This window comes from Xenopus tropicalis, chromosome 5 (genome assembly GCF_000004195.4).
Source record: "Xenopus tropicalis strain Nigerian chromosome 5, UCB_Xtro_10.0, whole genome shotgun sequence".
In the NCBI taxonomy this organism is placed as follows: domain Eukaryota; kingdom Metazoa; phylum Chordata; class Amphibia; order Anura; family Pipidae; genus Xenopus; species Xenopus tropicalis.
The window spans coordinates 97605826-97633496 of record NC_030681.2 but is presented as its reverse complement, the minus strand read 5'-3'; the positions used below and the strand labels follow the sequence as shown (position 1 = coordinate 97633496).

The 27671-nt window shown below is 37.0% G+C and overlaps 1 protein-coding gene across 1 annotated transcript in view; it reads right to left on the bottom strand.

The window, feature by feature from the left end:
- The window catches only part of csmd1 (CUB and Sushi multiple domains 1), a 716970-nt gene that overhangs the window by 620789 nt on the left and 68510 nt on the right, over positions 1–27671 (bottom strand). Inside the window, exon 4 of the mRNA XM_031902727.1 lies at positions 4738–4850. Coding sequence (XP_031758587.1) covers positions 4738–4850 — 113 coding nt within the window. The remainder of the gene's footprint in view (positions 1–4737; positions 4851–27671) is intronic.

The window sequence follows — 27671 nt, the reverse complement described above, 5'->3', positions numbered from 1 at the left end:
CCACTAGTACTAACTGTAGATATTAGTATCACAATAGCCTTGGATATTCTGATTGATCAAGAACTCATCCAGGCCCCTCTTAAAGGCATTAACAGAATCTGCCATTACCACATCACTAGGAAGGGCATTCCATAACCTCACCGCCCTCACCGTGAAAAACCACCTACGCTGCTTCAAATGGAAGCTCCTTTCCTCTAATCTAAAGGGGTGACCTCTGGTGCGTTGATTGTTTTTATGGGAAAAAAGAACATCCTCCATCTGCCTATAATCCCCTCTAATGTACTTGTACAGAGTAATCATGTCCCCTCGCAAGCGCCTCTTTTCCAGAGAAAACAACCCCAACCTCGACAGTCTCACCTAGTTTAAATCTTCCATCCCCTTAACCAGTATAGTTGCACGTCTCTGCACTCTCTCCAGCTCATTAATATCCTTCTTAAGGACTGGAGCCCAAAACTGCACTGCATACTCAAGGTGAGGCCTTACCAGGGACCTATAAAGGGGCAAAATTATGTTCTCATCCCTTGAGTCAATGCCCTTTTTTATACAAGACAGCACTTTATTTGCTGTAGTAGCCACAGAATAACACTGCCTGGCATTAGACAACTTGTTATCAACAAAAACCCCTAGATCCTTCTCCATTAAGGATACCCCCAACACACTACCATTCAGTAGATAGTTTGCGTTTATATTATTTCTACCAAAGTGCATAACTTTGCACTTATCAACATTGAACCTCATTTTCCAGTTTGCTGCCCAGTTATCTAATTTTGTCAAATCGCTCTGCAAAGCGGCAGTATCCTGCATGGAACTTATAGTTTTGCACAATTTAGTGTCATCAGCAAAAATAGAAACAGTACTCTCTATGCCCACCTCCAGGTCATTAATAAACAAGTTAAAAAGCAAAGGCCCAAGGACTGACCCCTGCGGTACTCCACTAACCACACTGGTCCAATTAGAAAATGTTCCATTTACAACCACTCTTTGTACTCTATCCTTCAGCCAGTTCTCTATCCAATTACAAATATTATGCTCTAGGCCAATTTTCCTTAATTTGATCATTAACCTTCTGTGAGGTACTGTATCAAACGCTTTAGCAAAGTCCAAGTAGATGACATCAACTGCCATTCCAGCATCAAGGTTCCTGCTCACCTCCTCATAAAAGGCGACTAAATTAGTCTGGCAAGATCTGTTACGCATAAAACCATGCTGGCACAAACTAATAGTATTGTGAACTGCAATGTATTCAAGTACCCTATCCCTTATTACCCCTTCCAAAAGTTTTCCTACTACTGATGTCAGACTAACAGGCCTATAGTTTTCAGGCTGAGAACGGGATCCCTTTTTAAATAACGGCACCACATTAGCAATCCGCCAGTCTCTTGGCACCATGCCAGACCTCAATGAATCCTGAAAAATTAAGTGAAGAGGTTTGGCAATCACAGCGCTCATCTCATTTAATACCCTGGGATGAATCCCATCCGGCCCTGGACCTTTGTTTACCTTTACATGTTCAATTCTTTTTTGAATTTCCTCCTGAGTGACCCACGCGCCAGTAGCTAAATTACTAGAACTGGGCATATTACAAGGGAAGCCTTCATTACATTATCTGGCTCCTCAGATGTATAGACAGATGAAAAATAAGAGTTAAAAATTTCAGCTTTTTCCCCGTTCTCATCAACCAATGTACCTCCCCATGATAATAAAGTTCCCACCCCTTCTTGCTTCATTTTTTTACTATTCACATAATTAAAAAATAATTTAGGATTCTTTTATGTTTTTATTACTTTGATACCCTTTTATCTTTTGATGTTATTGTTTAATCAAATTTTGGTAAGTTAAACTATTTTTTATTATTAAAATACCTTAATGTCATACCTTAATACATTTAAAATCATGTTGTTATAGATAAATATTTAATAAAATATTATAAGGGCCAAACTTTTAGGTGCTAAATTTGTCTTATTTAAGAAACCCTGCTCAGGGAAAAATACATCAACTAACAAGATTTTTTCCCTGAAACCCCGCACGAGTTCATTAATTCACATGGGGTTTCCAATCATAAATTGGCCCATATGTGTTGACATATGAAAATACTGCATATTATATAAGTGAACAGAATATTTGATGAGCATAAAGACTTATATTTAGGACAGATGTTACTTTGTATTTTCACATTTTTACATTTTATTATTGCAGAGATAAAAAAGGAAATCAATGTTTAAAAATGTAATTTTATTAAAATAGAGCCTATGGGAGATGGCCTGTCCATAATTTGGAGCTTTCTGGATAAAGTATCATATACCTGTACTGTGCCTTTTTTTCTTCATCTTCAATAAATGGATGAATTCAATGTTTTGTTGGGGGTGGAGGTGTTGCTAAGATAGAAACAGCCTTCCCATCAAGTACTGTGTATGATTCTGAAGATGTTTCATAATAAACTTATCTAATCCATTGATCGCTTATCATTTAAAATAATTGCAAAGGTTCTGCAGTATAAATATATAAAATATTTAGTATACACTTACAAATACTCTAGACAGCTGGCAATATAGAGAATCTCCAAATCTTCCAAAAGGTTTGTCTTCCTATTTGGAGAATGCATGAACTGGATTTTGAAACCTAATTTTCTGGGATGCACATGCAACAACGCTATAATGTGTGCCCACAAACTCATAAATGATTTGCACAACAAATTGAATGTAATAAAGCTCCCTTGTAACCCTTAGCTATAAATTAAACTAGAAGTAAAACCTATGAAGTATACTTAAGTCTCAATGATCCCTCCTTTTCCTTATGCCAATTCCCTTCTTTAATACCATGCAGAGAGATCATGTATGTTTATGTGTACATTATATCACCAGAATTACACCATCATTTATGACATTATGTACACTAGATTGGATCTGGAATAAACCATTTAAGACAATAGGGCAAATTCAGAATGTAAACAAATTTCTGGAGTAGAGTGGTGAAAATACTGTGTACAATTGTCAGTACACTGGTTGAACTTTTTTCAGGCAAATTAACCACCAATTTTACCCTTACCACGTTCAATACTTAATAAAGTGTTTATTCTCTTCCTACAAAATCCTTGTATCCACTGTGGTGGTCCATTTCAGTTCCTGGTACTGTCCTGTAGTCAGGGTCGGACTGGGGGGTGAAGGGCCCACTGGGGAGCCCGCCCCAGGGACCCTGCAGGTGCACCCGCCAGCCGCGTCCCCTAATTCCCCCCCCCCCGCAGGGGCCCCCCTAACCCCCCACGCAGGGCCCCCCACCTGATGTCCTCCCCCGAGCACGTGTAATTTAACGCGTCTGGAGGAGTGGTCAGGCAGGGGTGTGCCGGCAACGGTTGGGTGTGGGCCACCGAGGCCCACCGGGATTTTTCCTGGTGTCCTGGCGGCCCAGTCTGACCCTGCCTGTAGTGGCAGAAATTAATTTCTACACTGTTTGCCCATACTCTACCTTCTGAAGTTCCCAATAGCCCAACACATATGAACCGAATTGTCAGTCTTGTTGATTTCCTTGCTGAATTTCACCAGATAAATGCAATTACATAAGGCGCGCTCGGGGGAGGACATTGAGTGGGGGGCCTTGCGAGGGGGGTTAGGGGGCCCCTGCGGGAGTGGAATTAGGGGACGCAGAGGGCAGGGGCACCTGCAGGGCCCCTGGGACAGGAGCCCCGGTGTGACCATGAGCCTAAATAATCAAATTTGAAAATAATGCAGGTAATGCACTGGTTGGCCCCTGACACCTCTCTGGGCACTTTTGTATTTCTAGGCCCTTAGAGGCCACCTCCTCATAATCTGCTACTGTTGAAGATGAACTTTGTGTGTAATTTAGATGGACATTTCAGGTTTTAGAATCTTATTTTGATAGAAAGCAGTTAAAGTTGGTATATCTAATGCTTTAATACAGTTGTCCATGCTCAAAAATAGATAGATAGATAGATAGATAGATACAGTAAGAGTGTTTATTAAGACCAAAAAAGCAAAAGAACATATTGCTAAATTATGTAATTCTTAGATTTTGCTATTTACAGGACAGCATCCAGTACAAGCTCTGAACAGAGTGTCTGATAATATGATACTCAAAAAAGAAAGCTGTTGCAAAACAGACTTTCATGCAGATGTGCTGCTTATCCTTCTCAGTGACAACCTTTCAAAAAGACCAATTACCTATTACACATCACAGGCTGTTTATATAGTGACATTTCCCTCCGTGTCATTTAGTTGATAGAATTAAAAAAAAAAAAAAAAAAAACTTGATTGATTTTGGCAAGGTAATTATTTTCTTTTAACCTGTTAAGATGTTTTCTTACAAAGTTGATTCACTCTTTGTTGATAAAAGTAATTTAGCTAGACAGTTAAACTCCATTACTTTTACCATATCTTATTTTTAAAAAATCTTCTCCAAGAGCAAATTGGCAAGCTCATAAAGAATACAGTAAATGTAGGTGATACAGCAGTTTGCATTCCCTGAGTGTTTTACTTGTGTGCAGTATCAGAACTATCTTACATTTAAATTTTGCTGCAAAACAGAATGTCAAATATGCCATTCACTGGACCCCAGATGACAAATGGAAACAAACACACCTAGAATTTATTTTAATTATGTAGACCTAATTTCTGCTCCCAGTTATCTGAAGTTGCACTCAACACAAATCTAATGCACAAACATTTACCAACACTTTGGTAATTTGTTAAACATCCAAAAACAGCAGCAAATAAGGAGGCTTACCTTCATAGACAGCTTTAAACCCTTGAGCACTTACTGCAAAATCTGTAGTGAACCAGAGCGTAACAATGGATCCTGTGCTTACTATGGATGAAGGCAGCTGGAATCCTGATAATCTACAAAGCAAAACATAAACATAGAATTAATTTGCTTATGTACAAAATATAGAAAAAAAATATGTAAGGCTATGATATAGTGTCCTAGAATGTACTGTTGGTATTCCAAAAATAAGCATTTCAACATGTGTATACATAATTATTATTTCATTTCATTTTTATTTCATCTAAGAACAATCTCAGAAGCTGACTGTCTTGGAAGGGAAATATCTCATATGCAAAGCAAGAGGAATTGTGCCTGCAAGAACAAAATAAAATCACTCTTAAAGAGCAAGTAAACTTATTCAAAATACATTAAAGGGCACCTATCACCTCAAATTTGCTTCCACTGGGCCTGGTTACGCCCATGCGAGTGCCACAACCGGAAGCTCCCTCCCAGTGCGGGCATCTTAAAACTGTAGGGGGCCATTTTTTTTTTTTTTTTAAAGACTATTGTTTTCCCCAGCCAGATTAAAGGCTATATTATCCTGCATCTCTGGTGGGAAAAGGCTATTTTAGGCTGATAGGTGCCCTTTAAGCTGTTAATTTTGCAAAGAGTTCCTTTACAAAATACTAAATAGAGATACATACATACAACGGGCCATTTACATTTTGATAACAGTGTGCATTTTGATAACAGGGCCCTAATTTGGCATGTATTTCCCAAAACACAGCACTTATTTCCATATTCAAGAAGATTATTATCTTTTAATATTTGATATAGATTTTGAACCTTGATATTTACAGTATTCTTGGACACTGGATTTTTAAACCAATTAAACTTGATGGCCCATGAAAAATGTCGAGACAACAGTACTTGTTTAGATCATTATTTAGAAATAGGATGTTCATCTTACTACCAAAAATAATAAGAACTGATTATAATTGTGTAATTTTCCCTTTAGTACAGGGAAATCATTGTACATAATTTATTACATTTTAGCTCTTATTTTCCAAAATGCAAGGTAGTGATTAATAAACACATAATAAAATGATCAATAATTTTTGAACATTCCGTGTATACAAAGATTTACATTTGCTTTGGGAACTTGTACCTTGACCAGTTAAAATTAAATATAACTATCCCACAAAGAAATTGAGTTGTTTGCGATATTTATATTCTGAAACAATGAAACTCAAAACTCAAAATTGATTAAGTTAATGTGATAAAGCTTGTGCATCTCAATTTTTAAAAAGAAGCACAGGCTCTAAACTAAATTAGAAGACATTGCTCCACTCTGTTATTACTTTTGCTGTTACTTTTAAATGTGGTTTAAACTATGCTGCTGACCATTCTTCTGCCATTTCCTGCTGATGAAAAGCAACCTACTTCATAGGTCATGAGTGTGAGTTAATAAAAAGAAACCACGTGAAAGCAAATCTAGAGAGTGCCCAAATAATAAGAGTCCCCCCAAAATATTTTGAAAAAAGGCTTTGTGTTCAGATGAGTCCAGTTTAAAGCTTTTGCAAAGTGATGTGTGCGATATACATTTAACAATGGCAAAACCTCAAAAAATACCTAATGTTAGGGACCTGGATAAGGAATTTTTCTGTAATTCGGATCTCTTTACCTTAAGTCTACTAAAAAAATTATTTGAACAGTTATTAAATCCAATAGGATGGCTACAATAAGGATACATTAGGGGGCACATTCATTAAAGTACAATTGAATCCGAATACAATTTTTTTTTTTTCGAAGTTTTCATATTGCACGTATGTTTTGCGACTTTTCCATTAATTTGCGCAACTTTTCCATACCTTGCGACAATTTGTGTGACAAAATCGTATTTGTCGCACTGAGTACAAAAGTTTTGGATTCATTAAAGCTTCATTATCGTGACTTTCCTTGGACCAGGTTGGAGCTGCAGAGTGCCATTGAGTCCTATTGGAAGCCTTCCAAAATCATGCACTGAAGGTTCAAAGTCAGAAAGGTTTCCCCGCCGTTTACGATTGTTCGGAAACGAAAATTTTGTGACCTTCGGATCCCCAATACGATATTATCGTGACTATTACGATTTTTTCGGAAGCATATTCGTGACATTTCCCATCATCAGAAATTATCCTATCTAATCCGAACTCGTACTTTGATGAATCTGCCCCTAGGTCTTAGTTGGCATCAAGTACAAGCTACTGTCGCATTATAATAGAGAAAAAGGAAATTTTTAAAAATGTGAATTATTTAATTAAAATGGAGTCTAAGGGACATGGCTTTTCCGTAATTTGGAACTTTCTGGATAACGAGTCCCATACCTGTAACAGCATCATGTTGTAGAGCCTTTCATTAGCAGACACTGATTTTTTTTTATTCAAATATTATGCCTATATAAATAGATGAAAGTTGGATGTACATCTATGTTTTCAGTTAGACAACTATCCCAATCACAAGGCCATATTTTGGGGAAAAGAGTACATTTTCTACAATGACACAGCAAAATCCCTGATCTCAGTAAAATTGAGTATTTATTAAGGTACACAAATTCCACCAGAGAAACATGAACTACCAGGAGCAAATCTGCCTGGGCGATCAAAATCATTGAAGAGTGATCAAAGCCGATACAAACGTACTCAAAAAACCTAGTTGTTATTTCTGTAATAGGTAGTTTAACAAAATACTGCATTAATGTGTAGGGATTAAATACTGATTCATACAGTAAAGGTCATTTATACTTTGCAACTACAGTGTGCAATTTCTGATGTAATTGGGACCATTATTTCCAGAATGCAGCAAGTTTTTTTTTGTTTATTTGTTTTTCTTTTTGCACAATTCCAGAGCAATAGTAGGCATAAGGGAGAAATGTACCTTTTTTTTAGAGTCACAATTATGTCATTTCTGGCACAAATAAAGAATTGGTTTATTTACGCTTAGGGCTGTTAACTGCTGCTTTTTGGGATGTTTGCTCTTCCTCTACAGCCCAATTTGTTTTTGGCAGGAACGTCTATGGCAATGCTGTCCAACTGGTGGCACATAACCCCCCTCTGTGTGGCCCCTCACCTATCTGGCTGCTTTGATGGCTTACCTTGGTGTAAGCTTTAAATGGTATCAATACTGAGATTAACTGGCCCCCTGCATGGTTCACACCTCAGATTTAATGTGTAATCCCCCTGTATTGTTTAAAAATGTAATCCCCTGTGTTGTTCACATCTTTTAATCTCTGCATTGTTCACCCCCTGCAGTGTTCACACCTCAGGCCTTCAGACACCTTCAGACTGTAAGCCCCACATTGTTCACCTCTTCATGCCTTAGGCTCAGACTGTAGGAGCAGTGCCAGCATTGTGTGTATACTATATACAGGCAGCATTGGGCAGGCAGAGCATACCACACATAGGCAGCATAGGGCAGGCAGAGTATGGCACACACAGCAGTACAGGACAGGCAGAATACTGCCTGCATGTGCCATACTCTGCCTGCCCTATGCTGCCCATGTGTGCCATACTCTGCCTGCCCTATGCTGACTGTGGGAGGTGAACCTGGCAGGGGTTTGTTCTGGGAGTTTGTTAGCAGTTGGAAATAGCAATTAAATGGTACCTAAGGTTTGTAATTATATGCTAGGGGTTGTTGTGCTATACACAGGGGAGGAGGAGGCATATGGATTTAAGGTTGTGTCTTAATATGACATTTTATAATATACACACACACACACACAAAGTTAAAGAGCATATTTTAGTGCCTATGTTTTGGGGGGGAGGGGAGGAATCTGGAACTATTTCAGCAGAAGATGTAGATGTTTGTTTTACCTATTGCTAAGATAGAACATATAATAAACACTTTTTTAAACTTACAAAGAAAACTATTTCTTTTGAAGTGAGAATTGATTTTCTTCTAAGAAAACAAGAGCTGCGTGGTTCTGTCTGTTTCAATGACAGCTGTAGATTTCCATTTTTTGGCATTCCAACAAATCTATGTGCCAGCTTTATCAAGTGGGAATAGTGAAATGCCACTTTAGGGAAATTTGGCAAGGCAAATACGTGATGCCTGCTGTGAAAGCAATGGTTTCTAAATGACATTGGGGATCTTTTTAAGTAAAAAAGCATATACGTACACTTAATAAAGCTGGGCTATTCATTCACTAAGCAACAAAGCAATACAATGTCCTCTAGTGGAAAAATGACTTGTGTGACATTAACCTTAAACTTTAACTGCCAACATTCATTATGTGTGTTTAAAAAACCAACAGACTGTTCTTTGACTTCATCTTATTCTTCCACTTCTTCTTATTCTTAGCGCCCCCATTTTCTAAACGCTACTCCTCCTACAGTTTTAGGGGTACAACACCCAGACTCTCCACACTTCTTTGCCCTATAGCGGAGCAGGTTGTTTGTGCTTTTCTAAGTGATCCCACCCCCCGTCTTTTTGTGGCGCCGCTCAGAATACCCCCATTTTTCCACTGACTGACAGGGAAGATTTTCAAACTGCTGTCACACTTACAGCTTTGAGGCTACACTCACCAAACTTGAATCACACAGTCATGGGGTCAGCCTGAATGAAAATATATTTGTTAGATGAGATGCCCAAAAGTAGCCAAACAGCCAATCAGATTTCACCCATTAACATTCAATTGGGGAATTTTATTTGCTTCTATTCTCACAGTATTAATGCCAGGGCCCTCATATTCTTCAGGGTTGGTCATTGGTGGACTGCAGGTCAAGGTTAGTAAGTGGACTGAGCCACAAACAGCCATTAAGATTTTATCCATCAAATTTCCTTTTTTTACATTTAAAACACTCCCATTCTCACACTATGCCAGGGTTCCCAAACTGGAAAAAGTGGGTAGAGTCACCAACAACAAATCAGAATTATCTAATTCATTTCACATGTTTAACACCAATGTCCCCAAACTTTTCACAGTTGGTCATGGGGGGAAAAAAGGTTTGAAAAAGTGGCTGGGGCCACCAACAGCCAATCAGATTTCACCCGTTACATTTAATTAGTTTATATTAAAACTGCTGCCTTTTTTACAGAATTAATGCCAGAGTTCCCACACATTGCAGAGTCACTGGTGGACTGCAGTAGTTCAGTGTTATTAAAGGTAGGTGGAGCCACCAACAGCCAATCCGATTTCACCCATTGAATTTTATTGTTTTAAATTTAAAATGCTGCCATATTATTTAGGCAAGGGTCCAGAAACTTTGCACATTTTGTCCCTGGATGACTACTGGTTCAAGGTTAGAAATGGTGGGTGGAGCCACAAACATCCAATTAGACAATTTCATTCATTGATTTTAATGGGGAAATATAAACTGCTGACATATTCAAACATGTAATGCCAGGGTCCCCAAACTTAGCAGTTTGTAACTTTGTGACTATGGATTCAGGGTAGAAAAAGTGGGTGGAGCTACCAAAATCAGATTTTACCCCTTGAATTTCATTGGTTTAAATTTAAGCTGTGTTCATTCTCTAAATATTTATCATAGGGTTAGTCACTGGGCAACTGTGGTTCAAGGTTAGAAAATGTGGGCAGAGCCACCAACAGCCAATCAGATTTTCTCCATTAAATTTTATTTGTTTAAATTTAAAATGCTGTCATTCTCAAACTATTTATGCCAGGGTGCCCAAACTTTGCACAGTTTGTCACTGGGTGACTTCAACTCAAGGTTAGAAAAAGTGGGCACAACCATCCAATCACAATTCAACTATTGACTTTTACTGGTTTACTGGAATGCGGGAATTCACTGTGAATTCACTCATCATTAATTAAAAGTGATATATAGTGTGCTTACTATACAACACTGTCAGATCTTGCTTTTTTGTTGTCAGCTGAGCAAGACATTATACTGAATATATCATAACTTTATGAGCAATAGCTTGAAATGTGCCATGCTCCTGCTTTATGAGCATAAGGATTTCAAAACTCACATATTCACCACAACTGAAGTGAAGAGACATATTTGCTACATTACAACATACCAGACAGATCTATTTTTTATTTGTATGGTCACTGGTTATGGTTCAGTTAAATCCAAAATGGACATTATAAATGGAAATTCTTTTGACTACAGGTTGTATTAAGAATGCATTGCACTCTAAACTGTTTTTTTTCATGTGGCCTCAGTTCAGTTATTATCAGGAAGAAGCATTCTTACTACTCCGTAGAGCAGAATTATATTGCTATGAGCAGTGAGGACAAACTATGCAGTGAATGTCAGTTTCCCGACCAAAGTGAAAATTACATTATAAGAAGAATTTGATATGTAATATACAGTATAGTTCTCTGGGAAAAGCTGAAGACATATTATAGGGGCTCATTTGGTAAGTGCAGGGCAGGGTGCAAGATGCAGACAATGGGTTCAAACCCTCATGTTTTTTGCATGTATGAACCCTGTTCTGCACAATGCACCACAGTTCTTTGTACTTCAGAATTGAACAAAACACCTGCTTCACCCTATAAATACAGCACTTTCAGGATTTAACAGTATTGTATTTGATTTTAATATGCTGTATGAATAAATCATTTTTCTTTGCAGTTAAAAGGATTATGGGTCTGGCTAAAAAATGCTTAATACCCTTTAGACATCATCATGTAAAACATTTCACTGTACCTATCTTAAATGTGAAGTAGATGTTAAATTTAACACTGGAATATATATATTTTTTCTTCTGATTTAAGTATAAACAAAAGAATCAGAACATTTTTGGTTTAGGCACATTTATTGCAAAAGTATAGCGTGATTTGAAATAACTATAATCTATTTGTGCCTGAAAGGAATTAAAATCATTAAATTGACCCATCCATCAACATGCAATTGACATCTTAACAAACTGAAATTGCATAATTATTTTGATTTCTTTCAAATTGTTCCCTGCTGAGGAAATCGTTGCTATAGTCTTTTGCAATTTTAAAATCAGTTACAAATCACGCAAACAAGGTTTTGTTAGCTGCGCAGGCAAATATATTAAATGGGAAAATGGAAAATAGGGAAAACAAAAGGCATATGTAGCTTAATAAATTGCAGTCTCTTACAGTTACAGGTTTGTGATAAGGAGAGGATAGCCAAAATCATTCTGACAAAGATGAAACTTGAAAGTTCATTCATGTGTTTAATTACTCGTTACAAAACTGATGACTTGGAAAGAAGAATAATTATTACTATAATTATTATTGAGGATTGTACTTCAAGTCAAAAACCCCTGTACAGATCTACATCAAACATTTAGAGAATGTTGTGGAAATTCAAAATACAATGTTAAGTAGTAAAAAGTTACAATTTTAATCACTTATTCAAATTATAGGACTCTGTTAGCAGTTTATTTTTATTAACCAGTAAGTATATGCAAAAAGCAAAGACTGAGGGGGTGATTTATCAACATTGCAATTTGAATTCATTCCGCAGAAAATTTTTTTGTACAAAAACTCCCTAATTGAATTATGGTTTCCATGTTTTATGGTTTGATATTTATTCAGTGCAAAAAAATCCAAAAAACTCAAATGTAGAACTTTGGCATCTAAAAGCTTGCAAATTCATGTAAAAGTCAACAGGAGTTGCCCTAGGCAAGATTAGTGTGGTTTTTTTTTTTAATTTAGGATTTTTAAGTTTTTAGACATTTTGGAGAGTTTTTAGACCCAATAAAAATGATGGGTAGAATATGAATCTAATTCATTCGAGTTTTTTTCCACTGTTAGTTCAATCAAGTTTTTTACATTTATATTTTTTAATAAATAAGCTCACATTTGAGTTTGGTAAAAATTGAAAAAAAAAAAAAAGTATGTCTTACCGTATGTGTAAAACATAAAAAGTTGTGATGGGGAAAGAATTTGGCAGGCATGAAAAATTTGCTGCACAAAAAAATTGGTTACCCACATCAAAAACAATTGTCACACATGACGTTATTTTGACACGAGCATCATATCTTTTTTGTGAGTGTCACAATATTGTCACAAAAATTATGCAAAATTACACAAAATTAAATTTTGCATAATCACGGGAAAATTGCGTGCGTCATTTTCACCATTTCACACATTTTTCACCATTTTGCAAATCTTTTGAAAGATTCGCAAATGTTTTGGTAAAGCGAAATGGGACAGATTTGCTCATCACTAACAAAAAGTGTGTCTGCTGTTACATAAGTGACCACGCCCAATTTGACATAACCATGCCTATTTTGACGTGACCGTGACTCTTTTTACACGCAACAAATTTTTTCACACTGAATTTTTGTGGAAGTTTCACGAAACAATTCACCAATGGTGAAATGCAGAAATTTGCTGCAAATCCATGCCTGACAAAAAGATTTGCTCATCACTACAGGACAAGTCTCTGCTCCAATATATATGAGCTGGACTTATGGAATGGAGTAACAGGCCCACCTGTTCCTTCCTGTAACTTGCATCTCAAACTGGGGAGAAATTAAAAGCAAAACAGGATTTTTCACATATTCTTTTACATAACTCTCTCTGGTCTAGTGAGGCTGAATTAAGAAGAGTACTGTACATGTCTATACTGTATGACATGATTTCTTTTCTGTGTTTGGGAAAGAGGTCTAAGAAGAAAAAGATTGCTTTATTATACTTTAAAGGAGAAAGAAAGGTAAAAACTAAGTAAGCTTTATCAGAAAGGTCTATGTAAATACAGCCATAAGCAATCACAGAAACGCTGCACTGACTTCTCTGAAAAAAAGATTTCTTGTGTCTGTAATTCCTGTGACACAGACACACAGCTTTCTCTTCTCTGCTCTTTCCGGCTCCCCCTCCCTCAAGAATGGTAAGAACTCACTTCTCCCCCTTAGTAATGCGGATCTGCGCCAATTAGCAGAAAGCTGACTCATAGGGGGAGATTTACTAATCCACGAATCCGAATCCCGAAAGGGAAAAAATCGTATTGGAAACGAAAATTTTGAGACTTTTTAGTCGCCGTCGAGATTTTTCGTATTTGTCACGACTTTTTCGACGCCGGCGCGATTTTATCATATTTTGCACAACTATTTCGTCGCCGTCGCTCTTTTTTCGTATTAAGCGATTGTAAACGGTGGAAAAAACAATCCGATTTTTTCGCGATGGCAACGAAAAAGTAGCGGAAAATATACGAAAAAGTCGCGGAACATACGAAAAAGTCGCGATGACGACGAAAAAGTCGCAAAAACACCTATCATTACGAAAAAAACACATTCGGACGCCTTCGGACCGTTCGTGGATTAGTAAATCTCCCCCATAGTCTTACTAACTGAGCATGTTCAGTTTGGTCTGCATGTCTGTGCAGGAGTGAGGCATTATGGGAACTTTCTTTACACAGCTCAGAATTTTTTCTTCCGGTTTGGCTTCTGATCATCTGAACAGGTGAAATATGGGGAGACTTAAGGGGCACTATTGAGACAACTGAAGGTATGCCTGCAGCTTGAGATTAACTCTTTATTAGTCTTTCCTTCTCATTAAATCATTGCCTGGTTTATGTGAAAAATCACATAAATCAGAAGGATTCAGCAAAGTGGCAGGATCAGAGTTGGCACGTTATACATTCTGACAATCAAAATTATTCTTTTCAGAATATTGCTTCTGTAAATAACATACAAATTGTCAGGTGTTGCACAGCATGTATCATGTGAAATGATGATGGTGGCATGTTTTTAATGACTGAACAATTTAAGGATAGAAACTGAAATAGAGGTGATGTGAGACATCTTCATAAAAAGCAGTGATCCAAATAAGATTAAGATGTAACTGATACAATAGAGATCTGCATATCTTAATATAAAATACTGTAGGATTACTATATAGCGATAGGTGAATTTTTCAGAGTGAGAAAAAAGTCATGGTTATCTCAAAACAAGTTTCTGTTGCGTCAAAAAAGTTGCAAACGCCAAAAAAAGTTGTTCGCAAATTTATCAGAAAAATATTATGGGAAAGATTCACTCTTCACTATCGATATATAAAAACAGTGATAGGAAGAACTTTGTGTCTTTTGGTCTTTCAGTGGTACAATTCACATGCATCATCTTGCCATTTAAAGGGTATTTTTTAAAATATGCTATTAGCTCTATTTTTTTCTAAATATGATGTATTACAATTTGTTAACTGTTTTCAAAAGATCTCAGGGTTAACTTCCATCCATCTTCCCCAGCAGCCACATTTTACTTCTCTATGATGTTGCTGTTGGGGCTGTATTGGACCTTTTGTTTAGCAGAGAGCCTTTTCTCCAGTGCAGGGATTTTGTAGACAATTGCTGTTAAAAATCTGGGTAAAATAAACTTCAGCTAAAAACTCTGATGTGAGTTGGAGACTGATAGCATTAAGAAGGTCACGTGTCTGCAAAAGTTACCACACTGGAGACAATGCTCCCTGCTAAGTAATTAATCTGATTTATATTCAGCCCAAGAAGTGTCCCCTTAGAGTTTCTGGGAAGGGTAGTTGGAAGTTAACTTTTGATACCCAGTTAAAAATTCAGAATCCTTTTCAAAGGTGTCATGGATATATGCTATTCCTAGTTTACAATATACTTTATATACTATCTTCACAATATAACTTTATTTAATGTGAGTGATTCAGTGCCATGTATTACAGAATATAAAGTATTTAGTTCCTGTCATACCTTGTCTATTTCTTCACACCTATATCCCAGAAAGGTTATTAGACAAAGGAATGAGGGGGAGGCGTGTGAGAAGATAATGCATACGTTAAGGAAGAGAGTTGCGTGTGTGAGTTTTCTAGGGAGGCAAAGGACTGAGAAGCAACTGGCACAATGAGTCGTGAAGGCCATAGAGATTTCAAACCCCCTTAAAGATGAGGAACTTTTTTTACAAATGAAGGGAGACCAATTGACTAAAATCCTATCCATTAAGGAATGTTTTGATTCTTACAGAACAATCAGCTCCACTGGCTTGGGTAACATGGATTCCCAGTAATATAAAGGACTGTATTATACCAGCCTGTCTGTGGATTGGCTACACATGGACTATCTGAGGGATACTCTAGATAAAGCCTGATAGTTAGTGGCACTAATGGTTATGAACCTATGCTTTAAATGACACAGCATCTTGTGCTAAACACTGATTAAAATAACTAGAAAATCATATCCCTAACCTCTTAGTTCTTTTGCCTGATAAATATACCATGTATTGATTTATGGGTCAAGAAGGTATTTTATACATGGTAAAATTAGAAAAAAATTAAATGAAAAAGGAATTCATGATTGTTCTTTAAACATTGTGTTATGTGGTGGTTACAAACTAACTTGTAGTAGTAGATGGAACAGTTTTGTATATTAGCAATCAGGTGAGTAAATTATACAGATGATAGGCAAATTGTGGTATAAATTAATAAGTTATCTGCAAACCTTGACTAACGTTTGAAAAGTAAATTGTATCATATCTACTATTACCATTTTTTAAAGGAACAGCATTACCCAGAAACTGTTTACCATTCACATAAATCAAAGACACAGTGGAGCTTTTAGTCTAAGGCCTTTACTATGTATTCACATGTACTAAGGTCATTTTCATCAGGAACCAATTAACATACCTTTATGTTTATGGAGTACTGTGAGTAGCAGCAAGACAGAGCACCCAGAGTGTGATAAATTAGTATTTACTACAGCAGTGCTGGTAACAGTTTAATAAAAGCTTTGCATTTACTGGATTATTAAGTCCTAATTCATACAAATTGAAGCATTTGCGTCATAGCATGGAACTGTTTAGACATGAAGTTGTAATTGATTTAGCACTGAAGGGACCATTTTGGAATTAATTATTCAGATGGACTGCTAATCAAATATTTGCTCATATAACAGAGATGGGCAAATCTTGGTATAAAAGCAATGCGTCAGGTGACAAAGCCATAACTGATTCAGCAGGAACAGGACACCGTTAATATAAAGTACTGAGCTAGAATGTGATTAAAGGAAGAGTCAGGCTTGATCAATAGTTTTATTTGTGATGTATGAAACATACATTTAACTTCATCAGAGGTTTTCCAGTTCCAAGCAAATGCAAGGTTCTTATTGATTTTACATTGGTCTATGCACTAAGTGGGGACATCACAATATTACTGTTTGATATATAAAAAGCATCAATCTATTGTACAGGAGCATATTGAAACAAATCACCTCATTTTTGCGACACAAATGAAGATAATTTGAAACATAATACAAATTGCATTAGTTTTTAACCATGTCCATTAAAAAAATGGAAAACACTAAATGTACAAAAGTAAAATAGAATTTAAGCCACAACAACAAACATGTGAATGGGCCAAAAGGCTTCTTTTTCCAATACTGTAATTGGGCATACACTGGAACACTAAGTGACAGGGACTGTATCCTAGTGGAGAATAATGTAGCCACAGGTCATGCTGAAGCATACTATTTTGCATCATTTTATAAATAAATTGATAGTGTATGAAGTCTTCAGGAACACAGGGTGAAATAAATTGGGCAGATTTTGCTTGCTTATTATTTGTTTGGAAAATAAACTATTAAAAAAAAACCTTGGGGGATCTCCATATAATAGCTGGATTTTATGCTCTTTTAGTTCAGTGTTATAAATTAGATACAAGATTGCATGGGTGGTTATTATTTCTTTTTAAGAAGTCCTAATGTTCCAGTAGAGAAAAATCCTTGTTAATATATCTCAGCAAAATTCAATTTCTGTAGCCTTTCTGTATCTTAACATAAAGAAAGAAAATGAATATAGTAAATAATTAATATTCATTTTCCTTTTTTATGTTTTAAGATTGTCTAACTTGGCTTTATGTTCGACTGTGTATGTATAAACAAAGCAGTCATCTGATTGGCTAAAGACCAGACCAGGACACACTTTGCCGCTATCAATAACAGAAGCCAATACATTGGCAAGGATGTTTAACTATGAAATTCCACACTCTGGATTTGATTTGAAATGCATTTTAATAAATATAAGTCTTAAAAATATGATCTTTTTTTCTTTAAACACTGTGCAAGGTAAATTTATCTATTGTAAACCTATAACATAAATAAATATACACAAAGGGATTCAATTATATTATTAATTGTAGCTGTGGTAGCTGGTTCAGCTGTTTAGAAGTTAGAATGGGTGGTACTGTATCAGTACAACAAAAGGGAAAGAAGTACTCACCAACCACTAAATATTTTTAACTTATCAGCTGAAACTACATGATTAATGCAGGCAGAAATAGATAGTTACGGTGTATTGGCGATAGTAGGCTTTTTTGCAAAATGCTTGGATTTTATATATCTGTGGTCTGGCCAGTCCTTTCAGATGATTCATTAAAAATTCTAGTGCATTTTTATAGGGACTACAACATGCACCCTCCCAAGAATTAAATGATTGCTATGATGATAGACACTACAGACATCAGCTTAATAAGTGTGGGGGGGATGATAGGAGCGAGCCACTCCTTATTTATAATTTTATAACAATAAGAACATTTTTTGCTCCCCACTAAACATTATTATATTTTGAGGTGGGGTTACAATGGTGTTAGTGACCATTGTCTGTCAGGTGACCCCTGTCCTGTCCAATAAGAAGTGCAACTACCTTCCTGAGGAAAACAAGACTGATCCAGATGCACCCACCTAGTTAAACCCCAGTGAATATCCTGTAATAAGTGCACAGTCCTCTTATACTGTATGTTGTAACGCTGATGCCACACTGTGCGAAAAATTGCTTACCGAAAATACAGCTAAATGCTCCTACCTGTGCCTGCACCCAAATGAATGAAATACGCTCAGGTGCAGGCACATGTAGCCGATATCCACTGAAGATACGAAGTCTCGCGTTTTTGTGAGGATAACGGCTACATGTGCCTGCACCCGAGCGTATTTCATTCATTCGGGTGCACAAGGTAGGGGAAATGTACAGCAGTGGGGCGTATTCTCGGCAAGTGTTTTTTGGCTTGCCGAGAATACGCCCATGTGGCATCAGCATAAGACATATGCAGAGGCATGATTAAGAAAGGCTATTGCCAGCATTACTTATATACATACTGTATTGACCTGAAAGGAAACTGTAATATTTGAACTTTGGAGCTTAATGTCAAAAATAAGTTCTATAGTATCTTCGTTTGATAAACCAAGTATATTATCAGATCTCTTTAATCTGCATTTAAGGCTGATGCCACACTTGCCTGCACCCAAATGAATGAAATACGCTCAGGTGCAGGCACATGTAGCCGTCATCTGCCGAAGATATGAAGTCTCACTTTTTTGGGCATATATTGGCTACATGTACCTGCACCCGAGCGTATTTTATTCATTGGGGTGCAGGCTAAAGGTAGGGCACATTTACAGTAGTAGGGCGTATTCTTGGCAAACGTTTTTCGGCTTGCCAAGAATACGCCTGTGTGGCATCAGCCGTAAAGGTTGTTAAATAATCTTGTTTAATGATCTTGAAATCTTAAATAAACATGACAACGGGTGTGAAGTCGTCACATATTGATTTTTCATATATATCTATTTTTCCTTTATTTTGCCTTTTGTAAACCTACTTGGATTTTCTAAATGAGAACTGTAGATACACAGCTTTTCATCAGAAGTGGTAGGACAATAAATACAATACAGGAAGTAATAACTGCATTAAGGCTACACTTGGGTGAATTAAGGTCAAGCTTAAATTCAATTTTGGCATCATAAGGCTGGAAGGCTTTAGTATGTTTAGGATCACAGCGTAGGATAATAAAAACAGATAAACTAGCAAGCACATTTGTTGTTTCATTTAATATCAGATCTGTGCACTAGATTGTGACCTGTTCGCCCATCTAAGCTGCTAATTCACTTCCTATCTGAAGGATGGATAGACTTCATTAAAATATGACCTTATCCTGCTTAACTGTGGCTCAGTCATTTTTTCCAAATTCCATATAACTATTGTATTAACACTTTTAGGCATATCACTACTTATTCTATAGTGAAACATTACCATATATTGGCAATTATACCCTTTATAATTATAGTTGAAATACTTTATACTTGTAGTTTATAGTTATATTTATATCAAACTTACTGCAACTGAGCCATCTAATTGCAAATAGTTGGTTAGTAGCTGGAAAGAGCCCTCCTGGTTGCAGCACCAAGAGATGGGTTGAGATAAAGAGCCTGATGGAAGCACAGTATTTTTTGTCATGTGAACTGCTAGAATCAAGCTAGCCAAGCTACTCCAGAAATGTGTGATATGCCCAAGGAATTGAATAAGTAGTGTTTGTTAAATACAAATGTTTAATTCCTATTTTGAGAAAAAAATCTTAAATGGTTAAAAACAGCTGCTTTTATTGCTGAATAAATATGATTTTGGTTTGCAGCATATAAAACATGCTCCTGACCCTTGGTTTGTGCTTTAAAAGTTATATTTTTTTTTAAAAAAAATTGTGGTATTGGTATTAGAAAATAAAAAAATATAGATTAATAAAACATGGTCCAAATTCATAAAAAATGAATCTCAAAAGTATTTAAGCAGCAGTTTTGTACCAGATAATGGGCGGTTAAAAAAGGGGTTTTCAGCATATCATTAAGCAAATTATTCACTGGAATAACTTGATTTGGATAAAGCAAAACCATGGCAGTTAATCTACAAACCATGCAAGTTAATCACTATCAAAGAGATTCATGAACATACAGGTATACAAAAACATTTCTTACCCACACCTAAGCACTAAATACATGCACACGATTGTGACAAATTCATTATAATGTACTGTGCCTATGCGCCATGATTCTTAACAGGTGAGGGGCCAGGTGTTGTTAATATTAGGGGGTTGACATTGGTGAAAAAGTGGAAGGCATTAGAATAGGGGGGGATATAAATACCTGTGCATACTGCTGGCGTGTACCAGACAGCAGAGAAGAAATTGCAGCATACACCATGTTATCCATGTTATATGTTTATTTCATAATAAACAAAAAAAATTACAATGTTGCAGAACAACAATGTAATGACCAAAAATATGGCATTAATAGTGTTTAGAAAATGTATGATGTTAGTATGTATGACTACTTAAAAGGCAGCCTGCTGGGTTGTTACCAGAGGCTAGGTTGTTATCTAAAACTGATAGCTTGTGTTTTTTTCCCAGTGTTATGCTCAGTTGGTAATTCTAATAATATAGTGCTTCCTCCTGTATATTAGTCCTACTTGTGCTTCCTCCTGTATATTAGTCCTACCCATGTGCTGCGCAGGGAATTATCACTGATCAAGCAAGAGCAGAGGGGGGGTGTTCAGCATGGGCCAGCCAGCAGAGTAAGAACTGTGGCAATCACCCTCCCACCCTTGTCATTAAAAAAAAAAAAAAAAAAAGGCCTGCCGCAGCACAAGGATGTGGTGCTTTTTTATTTATTTTTTTTAAATAAGCCCAAAATATGAGATTATCAAAAGGCACACCCTTCCTAGACAATGGGGCACATTTACTAATCCACGTATCCGAATCCCGAACGGCAAAAATTTGTATTGGAAACGAAAATTTCTGAACTTTTTCGTCGCCGTCGCGACTTTTTCATATTTTTCACGACTTTTCGTCGCAAATTTTTCATATTGAACGATCATAAATGCCGGGAAAACCTTTCTGACTTTGATCCTTCAGTGCATGTCTGCATGGGCTCGATCAGTGCACTTGCGCACGAAAGAACGTTCGTTGCGCAACGAACGTACTTTTGTTCAATCCGGAAATTTCGGTAAGGTGATGAAAAGTCGCGGAAAATACGAAAAAGTCATGACAGCGACGAAAAAGTCGCAAAAAATACCGATCATTACGAAAAAAATGCATTTGGACGCCTTCGGAGCGTTTGTGGATCAGTAAATGTGCCCCAACGTGTGGTTCTAAAACTAGGTTCTCATACGGTCCATGTAATGAAAAGGAAGGTGAAACAAGGCACCATAAAATGCTCTCTGGTGGCAGTATGAACAATATTGACCCTGATCTAAAATACAAGGTGTAACCCCCGAGTAGTCCTCCATATTCTAACATTTTTTTATAAATATTTTTATAGAACAAAGATTTACACACAAAGCTATTAGTTACAGATGCAACTGGTTAAAATTGTTTAAAATTTCATATTATCATGGTTATATAGACATATATCCATTTAACAGATATTACTGATGCTGCTTTGATTCATTGCCTGCTCATCCTCCATCAAGGTTGGCAGTCACCAGCAGTGGGGTCATATGATCAATTAATCCATGGGCCCAAAGTCAGATAATACCACAGTCATAGTTTGTCAATTATCATTAATCCTTTAATTTGTGAGAAATAATTTGAATATTCAGAAAAGCAAAATGTGTTCCTTGTCATTTATGATGAAGCCAATGCATAGAGAGCATCAAGAGATTAAATTTTTATTGTAAAGTAAGAAATGGTGTTAAGTTTACTCTAGTAACCCATAGCGAGGAAAGTTGCGGTGGCATAAAAAACTTTGCGGTTGTTAAAAAAAAAAAAACTGCGGTTGTTTAAAAAAAAGCTGCGGTTGCATCAAACAAGTTGCTGTCGCTTCAAAAAAGTTGCGGTCCTATCAAATAAATCATGGTCGCCTCAAAAAAGCATCCTGTAAATGCAAAAGGAATGTTGGTAGTTTTTGGAGTCAAAAACATCAGAGACTTTAGATCTTTTATACCTTGTATACTGTTTAATTCACAGATATTCAATATATAGCCTTCCAACTATTGTTGTTGAGATACTAAAGCAATATAAGGAATGCTGCGAGTAATCATTTGAAAGCTGCGAGGCAAAAACTGTTGCTCTCGACCAGTGGGTTACCACTAGCCGAGGACTAGTGATGAGTGACACTGTCCCGTGTGATGCATGTGACAATTTTTTCGAAACTTGGCAATTTTTTTTTCCGTGCGCGAAACCATGCCTGGCAAAAATTTCGCTTATGACTAATAAGGACATCTTTTTGCTAAATGAACTCGGTCACAATTACAGCAATTCTCAGCATTCCTGACACACTTGGCTTGATTTGTAGAGTGCTAAATACACTCTGCACACTAGGGCGAGGTTAAATTGTAATGTTTTTGTTATTAAAAAAGTATTATTAATAGAGAATAATACAAGCAACCGTGATTTCCTCTCTGAAACGTGACCATAACAATTGGAAAGCACTTTATTGCCTACTTCTTGATTAGCATATCAATACAAGATTGGGGCAGAAATTATTTATAACTAATACAATTACTGCTTTTGATTTCTCTAGGGCTTTATATTCATTATTGAAAATTAGTATTCAAAGATGCACCATGCTTTGAAATATCAGTGTTCAGTGTTGAATATTCATTCTTTGCAGCATAAGATAAGAATCCTATTCATTACATGTTTAGGCTATATATAGTGCCAAATAGCATGGTTCCTTATACACTTTATCATCATGTAACAAATATTGCCAGGGAACTAAGGGAATGATTCAGATATTTTTATTTGTATGTACTTTTTTATATTTAATGATGTATAAGCCTATCCAAACAAACCATTTATCTTCCATACCCACATATTATTACATGCAAAAATATACTGTCTAAGCCCCAACACTATTTCAGCTACAGATATTGTTGCTAAGCTTTATTAGTATAAATACCACTGCAGGCTCCTTATGTAGCAATGTATAAATTCATCCAGGTCATGGTATATGGTATAAGTATAGTATAAATTAATCTATTCTAGACAAACTATCTAGAGCAGAGTTTGGAGCTGGGTCATTGTGGGAAAGGAGAGGGGTAGAGTACCTGTAGGTTGGCAGGAGACCACAGCAGGTGTCAATGTGGAGAACAGTATATAATATGGCTGGATGGGGTTGGTGAATTCAGTGGTGTTTTGGTTTCTCATGATTCCTGGGGTGTGTTGATCATTTAGACCAGGGATACCCAACCTTTTTTACCCATGAGCCACACTTAAATGTAAAGAGTTGGGGAGCAACACAAGCATGAAAAATGTTCATGAGGGTGCCAAATAAGAGCTGTGATTAGCTATTTGGTAGTTCCTATGTGGACTGGCAGCCTAAATGAGGCTATGTTTGGCAGTACACCTGGTTTTTATGCAACCAAGACTTGCCTCCAATCCAGGAATTCAAAAATAAGCACCTGCTTTGAGGCCACTGGGGGCAAAACCCAAGGGGTTGGGGAGCAACATGTTGCTCACTAACCACTGGTTGGGGATGACTGATTTAGACTATTGTTTTATTCATTAGGTTGTAATATGTAAGTTTGAATACTTTGTTAATAAAGCTGTGGCCTTTCACATCCATCCTGAACTGTCATGTATGCTTTCTCATGGTGAACAGGTAAAACGGTGAGTGAGTGGCAGCTGTTCAGTGCCCAAGTGCCCTGATCATAATGTGTATTAATACAAGAGCTTAAAGTTAAAGAATAAGTAAAGCTTTTTTTTCTATTAGTAAAAAAGTAAAAAACAGCCTCCAGAATTACCTACCTTTGTCCCTGCATTCAGTCTGACCTGGCTTCTGAGTTAGAAGTTGAAATCTCTTGCTCACTTCATTTGTTTCCTTGGGCTGAGTGAAGCCATGCCCCCCTGATCAGTTCCCTCATCTTCACTTTGACTACAGTAGTCGAAGTGATGAGGGAACTGAACAGGAAGTGGGGGCGGGACTTCACTCTGCACAAGGAAGCAAAGGAAATGAGCAGGAGATTTCAACTTCTAACTCAGGAGCCAGGTCAGACTGAATGCAGGGACAAAGGTAGGTAATTCTCGAGGCCGATTAGAGTAAGTTTACTGATAAAAAAAAATGTTTACTTATTCTTTAAAGCTAAACATCAAGCTAAACATCAACAATGTTCTTGATAAAGTAACGGATAGCCTCGGTTAGGATATTGCATATTACCACTGAATATTCATTTCATTTACAAATATAAGTACTGCTGTGCCTGATTTGACTTTTATGAGCCACTTACTAAGCCTAAATAAAAGTAAATAGTAGCCAATCACCATAGCTAGGGCAAGAGCACAGGGCCCAGTAATCCCTCAAGTGTAGTGGGAAGGATGAAGTTTTGGCCTTGCTTCTTACAACAACAGTATTAAATAAATTAGACAGTTCAGCATTAGACAGATAGGGCGGTGGTGGAATTCAATATCAGTTGATAAGTGATTTAAAATTCCAAGATTTAAAATATGCAAGAATCACCCAGTAGCCTATGGGTTGGCAGGGAATCATGCCCTGAAACATCGTGAAAATGCTTGATGAAGAGATGTAATTATTTACTTTAAAGCATGCACTCTTATATGTATTAGTTAGTCAATAAATGGTATCAGGTTACCAAAAAATATTTTTTTCTTCTCTTCTTTTTTTTTTTTTTTTTAAAATGAACCCATGTTTCTTCATGGTATTCCGGTTAGGATTCCCAGCTAGAACCTTCAAAAGTGTTTCATTAATGTAAAAAAGGCATTCTCTGCATTTACAAATGCAGATACCCACCAGTTTATTAGTGTATTGTAGTACCCTGCACAAAATGTATGCTATTTTTCAATAGCATTCTTTCTGAAAAAAGGTGCATTTGCTACAATAACAAGGTTTGACTGAAACGTTGTTTTATAATATTGATAAAGCCTAGTCTATTAAAGTTTTGCGTCAGCATTTGGTTGTATAACATAACATAGCAATATGATATGTGTGAAGTTGCCATCTGCTGTATAATAATTGGGCTCTTCATGGACATATTTTACAATGAACAAGTCTATTATGCGTTTCATAAGAATCACTATGGTGCTAAAGGATGAATAGTGTTTCATTAGCATTGTATCTTGTAAGGTATTATTGTCACAGCTAGGAGAAAGCTAAGATGGTTACATATGGGCACTGGATAGTTTATTTTTATCAACGTTGTTACCTTTAATGTAAAAAGTAACAACCAGTCAGCTCTCCCTTCCGATCAGCAGCTGCTCTTGATAGCAACAGTCACAAAGGTAACGATTCAGAGGGATGCACTACATATTCAGAAATGATAGATGCTTTTGCGCACCATCATTATAGATCAAACAGCATTTGTAGCTACTATATATGATGCACTTTACAATGGAACTAAAAAAAAAACCTTTTCTCCTTACAAGAACACCATGATCCTTGTAGCACACAGCAGCTAGAAAAACTTTTGAACAAGGTAACAAGATGGCACCGTAAGGGGATATTTTAGCATATGGAAAGTTATATGCTTAAGGTTTCATTAAGTATCATCAGGAACAATCAACGCCCTAGAAAACCACATTTTCACAAACCAATGACTAAATATGCAAACATTTAGCATGGCGGGTGGACGTTGGGGCATTTTGAAGTTCAGATCAACCAAAAACCCCACACGTGATTTTTAGTTTTTGTAAGAATTGGTGAGATTGCATCAAAAGCTAAAATATTTGCTTTGAAAGTAACACTGTAGCGCATGGGTGGCCAATACGTTGATCACGGTCCAATAGTCGATCGCCCGTGGATTTCTGGTGGACTGCAATAAAGCTGGGGATGCAGAAGTGCTGAGTGAATGTGTACGTACGCAGCGTACGTACGCAATAACGCTGCACTTCCGCATTCCCCGGTCATCGGTCGATCGTCGATGAAAAAGGCCTGCCCACCCCTGCTCTAGCAGGTAAAGATTTGTTCAGATTCCAGATGTTATGTAAGTAGGTAAAATCCGCCTAGTATGAGGTCTTTGTCAGCTTTCATACAACTATTTGGTCTGACATGGAGTTTGTCTAGGAAAGGAAGATCACTGTAAGTATGAGACAATCTTCCCTTTTCCCTAGACTCACTCCATGTCAGTACTCACTGGGATGTAGCAAGCTACCTTTCCCAACTGGAGGGTAATGGGCTCCAACAGGAACCTGGAATAAGGATTGCCATAGGACTGAAGACAGCCCCAAATACATGCAACTTCTATAAGTGAACATAAAGACTCCAGGTGGAAGCCCCAGAATAAGAAAGTCTGGCAGGATTAGAATAATCCTACAGTATTGATTCAATAGTACAGAAAGAGATGCTAGTGAACTGCGAGAATGAGGAAAACATAAGGCAACATATTGATAATGGTGATATAAATGAGTCCAAAAAACATAACAGCTTGACACTGACAGAAGTGACAGATATCAAGAAAACCCCTGTACCTGGCAATATCAAAGAAGAGTGAAATACTTACACCCCTACACACCGGTAATCATCCATCACGTGTATGCCTACTTTCAGTGCTGATCACAAGGCGCCTGTAAGAAACACTTAATTGGAATGAAATCCCAAATACAGGCCCTTTATAAGTGTGGTCTGTTTAAAACATTGCAAAGGCACAAGGCATACAATGCACTATGAGGCACACATGAGAAAACTGATCCCCAAAGAAACAGAACAAGGGCACCTTAAACCTTCCTGGGGTAAACCATTTATATAGTGTGAAGAACCAAACTAACAATGGAAAACCCTAACCCATCCAGAAAGGAAGCTCAGAGCAGGTACCTATGAAACAGAATCATTGTTGGATGATAGTACATAACCTTGTGAGAAATGTACACCTGGTTACCCATAAAGGTTTTCTGGCCCCAAACATAAGACAACCCAAGTAATGCTCAACAGATAATCATATGAGCCATAAAGACAGGCTGTAACCTTGAGCAGATGCTCAGAATTATACCCGAAAAACCAGTCTGTCTTTATGCATAAGGACCTATTACATGTAGAAAAGATCAGACATCCTATACCATATGAACCCCATCATCCGAGCAGACCCTAGGACTGGACTGGCTATATGGATATTCACATACATGCCAGAAGGGCTGCTAATCCATCAGACTTAAGTATTATTGGGGCAGGTGCCTAAAGTGTCTTTAAACCCAAAAGTGTATCCTTGATCCCAGTCCAGAAGTAGTTGAGGTTGATAAGGAAACCTGACTCCACATAATGTGAAAATTCATACCAACACAGGAAAATAGGAGTGCCCTAGACAGAGCCATGTGACCA